The sequence below is a fragment of the Heloderma suspectum genome, chromosome 5 (genome assembly GCF_057233095.1).
Source record: "Heloderma suspectum isolate Gila_16-S chromosome 5, 16-S_ref, whole genome shotgun sequence".
NCBI lineage: Eukaryota > Metazoa > Chordata > Lepidosauria > Squamata > Helodermatidae > Heloderma > Heloderma suspectum.
In genome coordinates, this window is record NC_139462.1 from 49,453,739 (window position 1) to 49,469,239 (window position 15,501).

General features: G+C 39.9%; 1 protein-coding gene across 1 annotated transcript in view; it reads left to right on the plus strand.

Moving 5' to 3' along the window:
* Positions 1-15,501, plus strand: part of FAT4 (FAT atypical cadherin 4) — a 174,544-nt gene that overhangs the window by 99,337 nt on the left and 59,706 nt on the right. The window contains exons 6-7 of the mRNA XM_084859759.1: positions 6,423-7,345; positions 7,891-8,065. Of these exons, the coding sequence (XP_084715885.1) occupies positions 6,423-7,345; positions 7,891-8,065 (1,098 nt within the window). The remainder of the gene's footprint in view (positions 1-6,422; positions 7,346-7,890; positions 8,066-15,501) is intronic.

A 15,501-nucleotide genomic window follows, 5' to 3' on the forward strand; every position in this document is an offset into this window, starting at 1 on the left:
ATACATAAGTTGATTTGTGAGACTTATATATTCATAATATTTATTATCAGAATTGTTTATTTGAGCATGTACAGGCCTGCCACAGATTATATAACATGCAGTATTCGATCTTTAATATAATTGTATCAACAAGATATTATTCCAAATTATACAGTATATAATTTATGTCCCCAGTCTGGAGGAAGTTTGTGACACTTAAGTCCCATTGATTTCAGTGATTTAAGCTTTAATAGATCTGTCTGCACTGAGGCAGTATGTTTCCTACATACTGATCAAAAGCATGGAATTGCCTTTTGCATGCCTAAATAAATAGCCCAGAGAAAACAATCTATTTTTTAAAACGTATTGCCCTTAAGACATTGTCTGGTTCTGCATCTTTAAAATATGAACCTAGAAATAAGACATTGCCAGAATTCTGGCTAATTTCCTGTTTTTTTTCCATTATAAACAATGATGAAGATAGAAGGAGAGTTCAGATGCTAAATACCCATTGTCACTTTTCTGTTTTAACACACCCTCAGAAAACAATAGTTATTCACATTGGTATGGGATTTTTAGAAATATACAATAACATTGCATAAACAAAACACAGATAAAGGCAATTAACTTTAGTTTTCAAATCTTGAACAAATAAACCATATTCTATAAAGTTTGATTCAACTTTAAATGTCAAATGCACAGTATCATTAAAAATCAAAAATTTCAAACACAGCATTTAAAAAATATTTGCAGTTTTTCAAATTCAGGCAAAAGCACTATGCACAGGAGCTGATGCCCAGATATGCAAAAATGCTTTTGGAAAACTAATACCCATCCACTTAGAAACATAATTTCACAGTACTTGATGGAATTGGCATCTTGTCTTGTATTTTACTATTCAATCTAGTTCCAACCAACTGTTCAACTGATGTGAATCTATGAATATGGTCCACCTAGCTCAGTACTGACCACTCTATCTGGCAGCTGCTCTCCAGTCTCAGGCAGAAGTTATCCGCAGCACATCTACCTAAAATCTTTGAACCGGAGTAGGGATGTGCGAATCAACCAAACTCGAGTTCACTGAATTTCTCCGAATTCCATCTCAAAGCTCATTCCGAATTAAGTCCATAAGAAATTGTGAGCGTTGTTGTTTTTTCTTCTTGCATGAAAATCCATGCATATTTTTGTGTGTATTTTTTCCAAATGTACACATCAGTTGTGCACATCTTTGAAATTTACGCATTCTTATCCCATCAATTACAGCATATCTGTGCACATTTTTCAAAACTATGCTTTTTTGATGCGTATTTTTCAAATGTATGCATGTTGTTGAACACATTTTTTTTGGTCTGCGACTCACATTGCAAGCTTGGAAATATACGGACTTCAATTGCAGATTGTGCAGATTGTGCTCGAGCCCGTGTTCGATCTGGAAGGTATGAACTGGGTAAATCCTGAGCAAAAACAAACTGAAACACATTTCTCATACGTCTCTAAACTGGAGATGCTGGGCTTTGGGACCAAGCATCTTCTCTGCCACTGAGTTATGGCCCCTCCCAACTTGTGATGCTAAAAGGTATGCCAGCATCTCCAGCTCATTTTTTTCATCCCTTTCAATTACGCCATTGTGATTTCCCACACACAATTCACTGCCTCATGAAAAATTCATTTTGGGCATGCAGGTGGTGAAAGTGGGGGGGGGGTATTGAGGGGTTTTGCAAACTCTTTTGGCACCGTATGCTTACCGCTGGTGGCTTGCTGCATTTTCTTTTTTTCCCCTGTCCACTTTTCTAACTCGTGGCAGCAGAGCTCCTTGCACCAACTGCCACCAGCAGCTAGCCAGCCCCATTATTCTCACCCATTAACCCTAGTCCGGCTTTCTCCTTGGCTCCTCCTTTCATCAGTGCCATGAATTCATCATTTGTTATTTTGTCAGGTCTGTGGCTTTTCAGTCTAATGCCTACTTTGGCTTTGCTGTCTCTGGAGCTCTACTCCTCTTTCCCTTTACCCATAGCAAACAGCTAGGAATGGGTGAATCTGACTGTTTCCATGGTGTGTTATTTTTGCATGTTTTACCCTTAATTTTGTTTCATTTAATTTCTGGATTAATTAATCTGTTATTTTTGTTTTTATAAAAAGACCCACTCTCATACATATTTAAGTATGTATTTTAATATCTATTTACTTATTTATTAATGATACTTATGAATCACTTAAATGAAAAGAAATTTCTTAGCAATGTCCAAAACAATACAGTATAAGGTATATAGCATCTACATAACAAAATACTATAGCTTCATTACTGTCTACTGAAGACAAGATTACCTTTCTAGGTATGCTTGTTGGGATGTTTTCATTAGGTGCCCAAACCCAGAAGGATTAGTGTGTGTCTAATTTATAGTGGTAGGGAATTCCAGACAGACAAAAGACCCTGTTCTGAACCATCATGGAACGGACCTCTGAAATCTTAGGATTCACCAGGAGGATATCTCCTGATGAGCGCAGCAACCCACTAGAGCTGTGCCTCCAGTAATGGTGCTAGATCAATGAACACCCCTAGATACATTAATGTTTTTAAATGCATGTTCTGTCTCAAAATATTTATTTAAATGGGTATTCCCCTCCCTCTCAAAATATGGCTTAAATGCCTATTCTGATACATTTAAACTACCAAGAATTGGAGAAGTGTGAAACCTGGAGGGTAGCTAAGTTATGACTTGCACATTAGTCCAAGAGGTATGGATCAGGTAATTCCATATAAGAATTTGCAAAGATTGAGTTACTCAAACATCACTACATATTTCCCTTCCTCATCTTGCGCTGTGAATTTCTTCAGAGCCCCCTCGCCAATTAAAATTTCTTGCCTCAGTCACCTGTTTTCATCAAGCTTCATTTTCAATTCAGGTTCTTGTTTCTCAGTTCATTGTCAACTCTACAGCCTTGTATCAGTCTTTTTTTCCTCTGTGGTCCATTTCCTTTAGAATCTCCACCTCTGCAACTCCCTTCCCAGTCATCTGCCATTCCCTATGCAGGATTTTAATCCCAGTCAAATTGACAACTTTCCTTTCCCTCATAGTAGTTGGACTACACACTGTTTACATTCCCTAAGGGACAGAATACTTCAAGCAATTGCACCAGCTCAGCCATGCAGTTGAACTGATCTTCTTTCTTTTTCCCAGTTTAAATCAATGGACAAATTTCATCCAGCTAATAAATTGCCAGATGATAAATATGGTGGTTTTTCATTTTCAGTTTGTAGCTTACATATGGTTCTGTAGTGTATCACAGCATTTTTTTGTCTGTAGAGTCATACTAAGTGTAAAGTAAATATTGGATGAAACATTAATTTATGTGTGGCGTAAAATGTATGCAGAATGTTATTTAATTCTTCATTTATATATACACTAAAATGATATAGTATCTCTCTAGCTTTAGAATAATAAATAACTATGATTAATACATTGCATGTTACAGGGCATAATTTACTCCCTAAGAACCTCAGATTGCTCCTAAGAAGTATTAGCACAAAGAATAAAGCATTTGACTGTATCAATACCTAATATCATGTTCTACCAAGTGAAAAAATAGAATGTTTAGGAAGGGCAGGATAGAAAATAAAATCCACTAAATGCAAACCTCAGCCTTTATGACCAATTAGGCAGATAAAATTTCCACATTATTTATTTAGTGCTGTAAGGTCTCAGCCATTAATGCAGGGACATGAGAAAGTAATAGACATTGGGTTGACTTTATAATGAATAATACAAACAGAATGAGTTCTGGGTTTTTTAACTGTCACCATATATTTTCCTGATGTATAGCATGCTTATAGTTGCTTACCAGTTTTACTGCAATATTGTATAGAGTTAGGCTGCTGAAATCCCACTGAAGCCAGGATGCATAATGTTCTTTCTTTTTAAACTACTGTTCGTTACCAAAATTATGTGTTGCTTCTTTGACCAAAGTAGTGCAAGAATGAGGTATATGTTTCTCATACTCTCACTTTCCATAAAGCAAACAACTGAACATCATTCTAAGATTGCATACCTAACACCTGCACGTCTTAAAAATATGTACTTATTTCCCTTTAGGAACTGCTGCAAAATAATTGCAAATATTCACTGTCTTCTTTTTTCTCCAAAAGCAAGTTAGGGTGCAATCCTATGCAGATAGGCGGTCGCCTCTGAACTTGGAGGTGACTGCCTATCCAATGCAGAGCAGGAGAAGCACGGAGGGGATCGTTCCCTCTGCACTTTTCCTGCCCTGCATTTTTGAGTGACTAGCCGCAGGAGGGCGGAGCAGGAGAGGAGGCCGACAGACGACACATAGGATGTGTCATACCAGTATTTCCGCCTTCCCCACCCCAGAACACCCTGTTTTGGTTGCTCCACGCTCCTCTTGCGAGCACGGAGCATGGAGCTGTCCCATGCTGCCTGTGAGGCAGCGCGGAAAGGGGGGAAGGTCAGTTCTCTGGGAACCGACCTTGGAATACGGGCTCTGAGGTCGGTCCTTGGAAAAGCACATATCCTATGGCCATCTAGCCGCTGACTAGCGGCCATAGGATTGCTCCCTCCAATAACGATTCAGAATACAGTTCTCAACAGATCACTCATGAGCTGTGATCTAAACTTGCTTATGCCAGAAAAGCTTTACTGATTCAATTGCCAATATACAGCGTGGTTGAGTCACACCATGGATTTTCTGCACCATTGTTATTTAGTAACACAACCTAATATCACTGTTTATATGCATAAACAAATATTTTAGTTGCATGTAGTTACTTGTTGAAGTAAGCCCTATTTGTCATATTTCAGTGACATCCGGACACAGAATAGTATGTTCATAAGTCATCGTTTTTTCTGTAAAATTCTCTTCCCATGAGAAAACCAATAAACATAGGTCAAAATTATAATTTGTTCAACGCTTCAGTGATTCCCCCAATCACATTCTAAATAAATATCCCCATCGGTGTGTTACAGTTGCTTCAGCCTAATTTTAATCCTGTTTTCCTATTTTTCACAAGTCCAGTGTAAATCAATCTTTCCATATTCCAGTTAGTTTTCTTCTATTTCTTGCATTATGTGCTTTCATATATAGGTACGAAATGTATTACGATACTGTATTCTGAAACAAAGCTATATTAGTAAAATATTATATGCATTTTTGTAAAGCCTACTTTCAGACTTTTTCTTCTGCTGCAAACTAGAATTCTTCTTAACTTGCTAATCTTTATACATTATTGCACTTTGGTTTTTAATTTTATATTTTAAATTCCAATATGGTCTTAACTAAGTCACAAAGAACAGAGGTTATGAGCACACTATCACCTTTAACAGACAAATATTTTTAGAGTTTTTTTCAGTCCTGCCATGTCTACTAATACAGGGTCTGAAATTTCTCCTGGTGAGTCTATTGATAATTAGTGATTAGATCCATGAGCTCTGATTAATGACTTTAGTAGATGTCCTGAGTTAATTCATATTAAAGATCCAATTAGAAGCTCTATCAATCATATGATTGGAATCCGAACATAGAATCATTGTCAGCTTAGTCCATTTCTCAGTGTGGAAACTCTTAATTTTCTGTTAGACCATTCTTCTTTACAAGTATTAGGCAATCAATATTTTCAGAGTTATTTTCAGATATATCCCAGATAAACAACATTTGCTAAAATTCAGTTCAGTCTTAACAACTATTTTGTCTTCAACAGAAGCTGGTAGCCTTATCAAAGTCCCAGCCCCTCCAAAGCAAAAGTTGGATATAGGTTGTGATACTGACTTAGAGTATATCAAACCAGATGGGGCTCCTAATCTGGTCTATGGGCATCTTCAAGGTAACAAAAAAGCAAAAAGCAATGGGGTAAAAAAAGAGGCATTTTATTCCACAAAAATAAACAGCTCCAAAGTGTTTTGGACAACATGTAGGTCCTTCTTCAAAGAAATTCAGTGACACCAAATTTGATCATGGTTGTTTCTCTTGTGCTTACCCCATTGCTTTTTACTCTTTGGCATTCTTTGTGGAGTTTCCCATTTTGTCAGATTATCGTCAGGATAACCCTGAACTGAAAAAACAACTAGTTGATATCTTCTTTTTTCTTTTCTTTTTTTTAAAGCAATGATATGTCTTTTCCAAATGAGGCCAATCATGTACATGATGTAAGACTTCAGGAAAAAAGCAGCCCCATGGGCCTTGTTAATACACCTCTAACAAGCGTCCCTGTGATAATCGTCTTACAGTCATAAGCACAAAGGATCTGCTTTCCACAGTGATGTTGGGGATGTGGAGGCAGTGGGCACATCAGGATAGGGGCAGCAGGCATGATCCCACTTCTCCACGTATGAGAAGGGGGCAGTAACGATGGAAGAGGGAACTATTCAGGTTTACTATTTTGCTTTATGTTCATAAAGATTGGAGTAGTTACATCTCTCTCTTTTGTTTTTCAGGTTCTAACTCACAATTGTCCTACAGTATTACCTCTGGAGATAGCCTAGGCCAATTTAATATTGACAAAAATGGAGTTCTGAGCATCAGGCAGCCATTGGACCGTGAAAGCCAATCTTTCTACAGCCTTGTTGTTCAAGTTCACGATATGGCTTCTCTTCCAGCTTCCAGATACACAAGCACAACACACGTATCTATTATTCTGCTTGATGTGAATGATAACCCTCCAAGTTTTATCTCTCCTAAATTGACCTACATACCAGAGAATACACCTATTGACACCATTGTATTCAAAGCCCAAGCAACTGACCCAGATAGTGGGCCAAACAGCTACATTGAGTATAATCTGTTAAATCCCTTAGGAAATAAATTCAGTATTGGTACTATCGATGGAGAAGTAAGGCTCACTGGAGAACTTGACAGAGAAACAATTTCTAATTACACGGTGACTATAATTGCTACAGACAAAGGACAACCATCTCTTTCTTCATCTACTGATGTAGTTGTGATAGTCCTTGACATCAATGATAATAACCCCATCTTTGCTCAAAAATTATACAAAATTGAAATTCCAGAGAATATTCTGACAGGGACAGATGTGATCCACGTATTTGCTTCAGATGGAGATGAGGGTTCCAATGGGCAAGTTCGCTATGCCATCATCAGTGGAAATACTAATAATGCGTTTCGGATTGACTCTGTCACAGGGGTAATAACAGTAGCTAAACCTTTGGACCGAGAGAAAAAGCCTTCCTATTCATTAACAGTTCAGTCAGCTGATCGTGGAAGTAGCCCACGGATGGATACCACTACACTCAGCGTTATTCTGATGGATGTTAATGATTACATTCCTACATTTGAGCTCTCTCCCTATTCTGTAAATGTCCCAGAAAATTTGGAAACATTACCGAAGGCCATTCTTCAGGTTAGTACATTTGAGAAAGTAATAAATAGTAAGTTGTATTATGCTGAACATACATACACTGCAAGTTCTGTACAGTTAAATGGCACATATAATGGCTGGAGGTGCTTTTATTTGGATAACTATAATTGCGTTAGCTGTTGCCAGTTCATTATGCATAGACTAGACTGATTTTCATCTTGACCGCCGTCTTTCTCTTCAGATTCTCTTTGCTTTAGATTAAGGTATTGCTGTAGTTATTGAAGTGTTATTGAATCTTTTCGTATGGATACGTTTTAACATTTGTTTTCCAAATTAGGGAAGCTACATTTTGTTGACATCAGCAGCTGCCTGGGAAAAAATAGTGTATTTTAAAGGAGTTGCTAGTTGTGTACTAGGTCCTTTTGTTTTTTTAATCAGTTTTAATAGATGTATTTGCTATTTGCTCTGTTAAGCACAAGGCCAATTCTCATTACATATATGAGAAATAGTTGTATGGGAATTAGAGAAACAAAGGCACATTTCTTCATACATACTTACTGTTATGGTGTGCTTCATTGCTTCTATAGGTTATAGCAAGGGATGATGATCAAGGCCTAAATAGCAAATTGACCTATCTTCTTATTGGCGGAAATGAAGATGGCGCCTTTACACTTTCAGCCAATGGGGAGCTCCGCCTTGTTTGGAGCTTGGACCGAGAAAAAAAGGACCAATATATAATGCTGATCACAGCAGCTGATTCAGGTAAACCAATTCAATCTGTGTTCAGTTCAATCCGCAATCATCATCAGAATAGGGATCTACTAGTTGAAGTCAGGAAAGTCAACACACATTGAAATATGATAGAGATAAACGAAGTTTAGAATGTTGCAGTCCCTATTAGGGGAATTTTCTTTCAGCATTTCTGTTTGGGAACGCATTAGAGAAAGGCAATTGCTGCAGTGGTATGGGAGCTATCAATTTCTGAAGTGTATGCTCTGGTTAAAACTGAGGCATCTTGCCTCTAGCACGCAAATGAAAATTAAAAGAGAGGAGGAAGGAAGGGAAGCAGCAAAAGGAGCTGCAATACAAGTGTTAAGATGAATCATTACAAACACAGAGATCTAGCTGTGTACGTAATTACTCTATGCTATCTTGTAAGCACACCACACCAAGTTGAAAATTATTGGCTATTTTCCAGTGGTATGGGGAATCTAGCAGCCAGTCATCACCTTTCTAGCATATATTATGGCCCACTTCATATATGCAGCAACAACATAACTGCGTAAACAGAACTCCATGTATTAAGCCATGTTTCTGAATGGATCCTCAAACTGGGTAGCTTTTAGATGTTTAATATACACCTCCTCCTGAGTCCCAAATGAGATGTACTGGCATGTACGTGAGATGTACTGGCATGTACTGTCAAAATTTGTCCCAAATGTGTGGGAAACTACTCTTACAAATGGCTTGCCACACAGAGCTCAATCCATGTTGTGTTTTAAGCAACCATCTACATGGGTTCAGTGAATCAATGGGAGCTGATATGAAAGGTGTTCCTAAGACACTTTCTGGTAATTGTAGTTTCTATTGAAATTCTTTCCAGTTCATAAAACTAAAGAACAAGAAGTTCATAAAGCTAAAGTGAACAGAATGTTTTTGGAATAAATAAATGCTATCATCATTGTCTTGAAACAAAATGCCAAGTTTTTGCTTGCATACTCATGGAAAGACAACAAGATCTACCCATGAATAAGCAACAGCTTCCCAATAAGCTAGAGTCCATTTATTGTGAAACAGTACCTCTGTCTCTTAAAAATATTTAATGTCTGCTAAGCATCACTTCTATTTTTAACTTTGTGTATTCACATAGTTTTCAACCAAGATAACATGGCAGAATTTCTCTGTAGCATGCAAAGCTATATATGCCAAAACTATGGGAAAAAAGCAGCTTGTCAAAAATTATACTCATCCATATGATCTCTGAACATAAATCAAGCAATAGATATTACCTCATGGACATGGGTTTGGTTTTTATTACCTGTGAAAAAATGCTATTTGGCTATTTTCAACAATGCATTTGTCATTTTGCACAGTGTCCTTCCATATATTGAGTCTACATTTTAAACTTCATATGTTTTCATGACTTTTTTAAAAAGAGCACCATATGAAGAGCAAAATATTAGTTGCCTGCTTATTTTCTTTCTCTGAATATACCCATGATTCTCTGAATAGTAGTATACACATAATCCACATGTAAACTATAGCTATACATCTCATGTTAACTCCATCTACTTTTTAATATGTTTTATTTTGTTCACTTTTCTGTTTACAAAATGTAAATAAACTTGTTATCTATTTATTATTTATTTACAACATTTATATACCACTCCGCATCTAGACAGATCCCAGAGCTGTGAACAATAAAAGTTACAAAATAGGATAAAATAATAAAACATCATGTTTAAAATTATTACTATTTTTTTTTTAAAGTAACAGAATTCTGATAAAACCATGACTGGTCAGTCAAGGAAGTCTTCCTGGAATAAAGATGTTTTGAGGAGGCCCTGGAAATAGCACAGTCTTGGCACATGCCTGATCTCCAGAGGCAGGGAGTTCCATAGTAAGGGGGCCACCACACTTATGGCTCTTCTCCCTGTGGACTCCAGTCGGGCCATAGGTCCGTGTGGAACAACCAGGAGCATGCCTTCTGATGACAAACATAATGGCATGATGACAAACATGGAGGCAAATAAGTTTCCCATGGATGGATGGTTATGGTGGGCTTACATGTATCAATCTTCAAACATTCACTCACTACATCTTACTGTTGGCCTAGAAATGGAGGACCCATTTAAACCAGCCTCTTGGGTGTATCATCCAACGGATGATGAGCTGCAGTAACTGTGAGTTAAATGTGGTTGTGTGAGGGGGTGGGGGAAGCTCAAGCAAAACTCTCTCTGCACTGAATTTTAGCAAAGCCACAAGTCCAGCCATTTGCACTGAGTGTCTCAATGCACTTAGAGTTCTGCATGTCCTCTTGTCCCTCATACAGCTGCTGCTGCCAACAGTGAACACACCTGGGAGGGTGGTAGAAAGGGGCCCTTGGGGATCAGCTGCTGACATAGCCTCAAGTGCTAGCTGACTGTTGAGTTCCTTCTGCGATAATCAACGGAGGCATTTTCAAGTTCATGCTCTTGTCTCATGCACTTAAGCTAGATAGGGCAGTCCCTGCAGGTGTCCCTTAAATATTTCAGCTGTGTTTTGCAACAGTGCCCTCAGGGGGCTGCTGCATGTTTCCTTATACTCAGGGAGTGCCTTTTTCTCTTCACTTAGTAGGAAAATCCAAGGAGCCAAAAGTGCAGTGGCCTCTCAAGTCTTCTTTTTGGGGACTGGGTGATATCTTACAACTATTTATCTCACAAGATAAACAGGACTGCAATAAAAAGGGGGGTCATGGACTTCCTTCTCTTGCCCCTCTCCTTCTCTCAACAATCTTCATTTTGATTTGCAGTGATCTATACCAGTGTATCTAATGCCCTTTTTCCAAGGCAAAGTCAGCTCATGGGAGCTGCAGGGAAAAAATCAGCCCATATTATGTTGATAAGGGTTCAGTGGTTATAAGTTGCTACTAAAACATGTAGGATTCAGCCTGGATTTAGCCTTTTCACACAACATTTGCTGTGCTTTGTTGTGGGATAAGAGAAGCTGAATCTCACCTGAATCCTATATAGGCCACTGGTTTCTCAGGCCTGCCTTGTACCAGGATTATGTGGCTGACCTTTTCCCATGGTTGCTGGTGGCTGTGATGCATATAGGCCTGTAATCTGAGGTCCAGTTCTTGAGCTCCTGTTGTGAAAACCATGAGGCTGGAAGCTCAGCCCATGCCCTTTTTTATTTGTGCATAAAGGATATGGTTAAGAACATTATCCTTTCTGTTTCTGAATTAGAGTGCCCTTCTTTTATTGTAGGCCACGAAGGGGAGATGTGGTTAATAAATGAGAGTGTCAGGCTAAACTATGAACTTCAAATAAAGTGATAGTGTTTGGATTTCTACCCAAAGCCCTTCACTTGTACACTGTCCAGAGAAGTGGCATGCAACCATGTGAAAAATGATTTAATGAGTCTTTTAACACATAAATTGTTTTGAGCAGTGCTACCTTTTTATGAGAAAAAAAGTGATGAGGAAAAGAGAGGCTTTCCTTTAAAAAAGAATCCATATGTTGAAACTCAAAAGATGAGCAAAATGGCAGTATGCCTTCTGAGAAAGCGGCAGCTTTCATCCCAACTTTGAGTATTTTTCTGGAAAAATGTTGGCTTGCATTCTTTCTTTCATTAATTGCCTGACTGTAGAGTAGCACAGCTGGATCCCTGCTAGCTGCCTTGACTTACTGTCTGCATATAATATGTTTCTCCCTCCCTCCTCCGTCACATTCACACATATACTCACATTTATGGAACAGAATGTCCTATTACCTGATGCATTGCTTCAGCCAAAGTACTCTTGCTCCTAACCTAAGCTAGCAGCACCAGACAGGCCGCTTAACAAGATCAGCCTCAGATGGCCTTCTCTCTGTCCCTTGTAGCCAGGACAGCTAGACTGGTGGGGACGAGGGAGAGGGCCTTTTCTGTGGTGGCCCCCACTCTGTGGACCTCCCTCCCTAGGGAACTCCGCCATGCCCCCTCTTTAATGAGCTTCCGCCGTGCATTAAAAACGTGGTTGTTCAGGCAGGCATTTGGGGTGGGTTAGGGTATTTTAGAAAATGTTTTTATTGTAGAATTTTATTGTTTTAGACTGTTTTGTTGTATGCTTTGTACATCGCCGAGAGTGGCTGGGTGGCCGGCCAGATGGGCGAGTAATAAATGTAATAAATAAATAATAAATAAATAACCTTAAAAGCCTCTGCATTGTCGGGCTATTTTTAATGAAGCTACTAGCCAGATTAGATGAATAGTTATAAGTGGGGTCTTTGCTGCGACTTTGTGCTTGCTGTTCAATATTTCTATTAGTTATGCTTTTGGCATTAAAACCTGTGGTGCTTGCTTCTTCCTTCTGTGCTCTCCAAAGGGTTACATTTGTAGCCAGCCTGTTTCACTGCCATATGTTTTTTGGACTTAAAATAAACCAGAATCATGCAGTTTCACAATCTTGATTCGTTACACTTCTTTCCTCATCGTTAACTCTGTTCCCTTAAGTGGTTTGGCAAATTACATATTTCAAAAAAAGCTATTCAATTCTCTATCCCTCCTCCCCCTGTGCATTCCAAGCTGCAGTCTCCAAGTAACTTTATTGCCTTTTAAAGAGTTCTGTATATCTTCAGATGTTTGCATATTCTTAGAGTGTTTTATCCTGCATCATAGCACTCTTTCTATTTTGTACCTCTTTCTAGCAACATGAACAATATCATTATTTGGCTAGTAGTGCAATCCTATGCAATGTCTGCTGAGTAATAAGCCCCAGTGAGTTTAATAGGGCTTACTCCCAGTTAAGTGTGAATAGGATTGCAGGCTTAATAACTATGACTTTTGTAACGATGTCAGAGGAAAAATTGCATTTATTCATGTCCCTGTCACACAGCTGACATTCCATAGAATTAATTTTCTTGCTTATTTTGGGCCAATAACTGAACATGCAGTCTTTTCCCCCTGTTCTGCTGCTGTGTAGCTGTCAGGAATAATTTAGTAATTGTATAAAAGCATACTCCAGACATCTTGCCCATACCCCCTTTGTTCCGGCCTCCACACACATTATCCTGTGTGGCTTTCCAATCAATTAAGCTCAGATCCAATCCACACGTCCATGAAAATCAGTCTTCAACTTTATTGATAACACAACTTGAGCAGCAAATGACTAGTAACATCACAGGAGTTCCCTAGGGAGGGAGTTCCACAGAGTGGGAGCCACCACAGAAAAGGCCCTCTCCCTCGTCCCCACCAGTCTAGCTGTCCTGGCTGATGGGACAGAGAGAAGGCCATCCGAGGCTGATCTTGTTAAGCGGCCTGTCTGGTGCTGCTGGAGTCGTTCCTTAAGATAGGCTGGGCCGGAACCATATAGGGTTTTAAAGGTCAAAACCAACACCTTGAATTTGGCCCGGAAAACAACTGGTAGCCAGTGCAACTCCTTCAGCACTGGAGTGATATGATCTCGCCGGCGGCTGCCTTTAATCAGGCGAGCTGCCGCGTTCTGTACCAGCTGCAGCTTCTGAACTGTCTTCAAAGGTAACCCCATGTAGAGCGCATTACAGTAGTCTAAATGAGAGGAGACCAGGGCATGTACTACCAATGGGAGCAGATGGTCGGGAAGGAAGGGGCGCAGCTGCCGTATCAGATGGAGTTGATACAGCGCTGTCCGGCTCACAGCTGACACCTGAGCCTCCATGGACAGCTGGAAATCCAAAATGACCCCCAGGCTGCGGACCTGGTCTTTCAAGGGTAGCCGTACCCCATTCAACACCAGGTCAACATCCCCCAGCCTCCTCTTGTCTCCCACCAAAAGTACCTCAGTCTTGTCAGGGTTCAGCTTCAGCTTATTCCTCCCCATCCAGCCACTCACCGTCTCCAGACATTTGGACAGGGATTCTACGGCCAACCTTGGTGAAGATTTGAACGAGAGGTAGAGCTGTGTGTCATCCGCATATTGATGACACCGCACCACAAACCTCTTGATGATAGCCCCCAGTGGCTTCACATAGATATTAAATAGCATCGGGAAGAGGATGGAACCCTGTGGCACCCCACAAGTGAGTGGCCACGGGTCTGAAACCTCCTCTCCCAGTGCTACCCTCTGGTACCTGCCGGAGAGGGAGGACCGGAACCACCGCAATACAGTGTCTCCAATGCCCAACCCCTCCAGGCGGTCCAGGAGGAAACCGTGGTCAACGGTATCGAAAGCCGCTGAGAGGTCGAGGAGAACAAGGAAGGAGCATTCACCCCTATCCAGAGCCCTCCTCATATCATCCACCAAGGCGACCAAGGCCGCTTCTGTCCCATGCCCAAGCCTGAAGCCCGACTGAAATGAGTCTAGATAATCAGTTTCTTCCAAGTGTGCCTTCAACTGCATCACCACCACCCGCCCAATCACCTTGGCCAAAAATGGCAGATTTGAGACTGGGCGAAAGTTGTTCAAAACTTGAGGTTCCAAGGAGGGCTTCTTTAAGAGTGGTCTTATCACTGCCTCCTTGAGGGCTGATGGTATCACTCCCTCCTCAAAGGAGGCGTTCACCACCGCCCTGATCCCCTCACCCAGTCTCTCTCTGCAGCCCATAATGAGGCAAGATGGGCAAGGATCAAGTAAGCAGGTGGTCGGCCTTACAGATGAAAGCACCTTGTCCACTTCATCAGGAGGAAGAAGCTGGAACCGATCCCCCAAAACTGTTTTGCCACAGGCCGCCTCTTGCTCACTGTTTCCACAGCGTGCAGAGTAACACGCTGTGACTATGTCAAGACTGACATAGTCAGTGTTTTCTTAAAGAACCAGTTTTCCTGCTGTTTTCTTTTAACAGCAGTGACTTTTCAAAAGAGTAAGTGATTTTAAGAACGTATTCTAAAGGGTTTTTTGAATTTAATTTGCAGTGCAAAACCCACATTCTTGAAGGCCTATACTTAACAAGAGGATACCAAGCTGCACACAAAGATATGTGTTTGCTTATTGTGCCCACAGATCATAGGAAAGAGTATATAACAGCATGGCAAATCAAAAATCTGCATGAAGTTAAAGCACTTCATAGGTTTCTCATTCCACTTTGAATATGAAGTGAATTATAGTCTACACTTGACCCTCTGAATGCATTACACATATTTTGAGTATCACTTCAAAGCATATATTGGCTTGACTTGAGATTTTGAAAGGAGATATATTTAAAATAAAATCATATGGTTTTCGTCAGATACCGTGCAATATCGATGATCCCAAAAATAATTTTTAGGTAGTTATCACTTCATAGATTTGTGTGGCAGCTTTTTCTGCGCAGATAGATAATCAGATAGATAATCTGGTATACTTCCCATTCAAAGTAAGAATTTCACACTAGGATACAGACCCTTCCCACCCCCCACCCCCCAACTTTCCAAGGATTTGGATTAAACAAGATTGTTTTACTTTCAAGATTAAGGCCTAGAGGGTTTTCTAACAAAATAATTAGCAGCTCAGTAGAAAAAGTTAATCTCATGCCTTTGCCTCTTCCTGCTGAATAGTCTGTTTT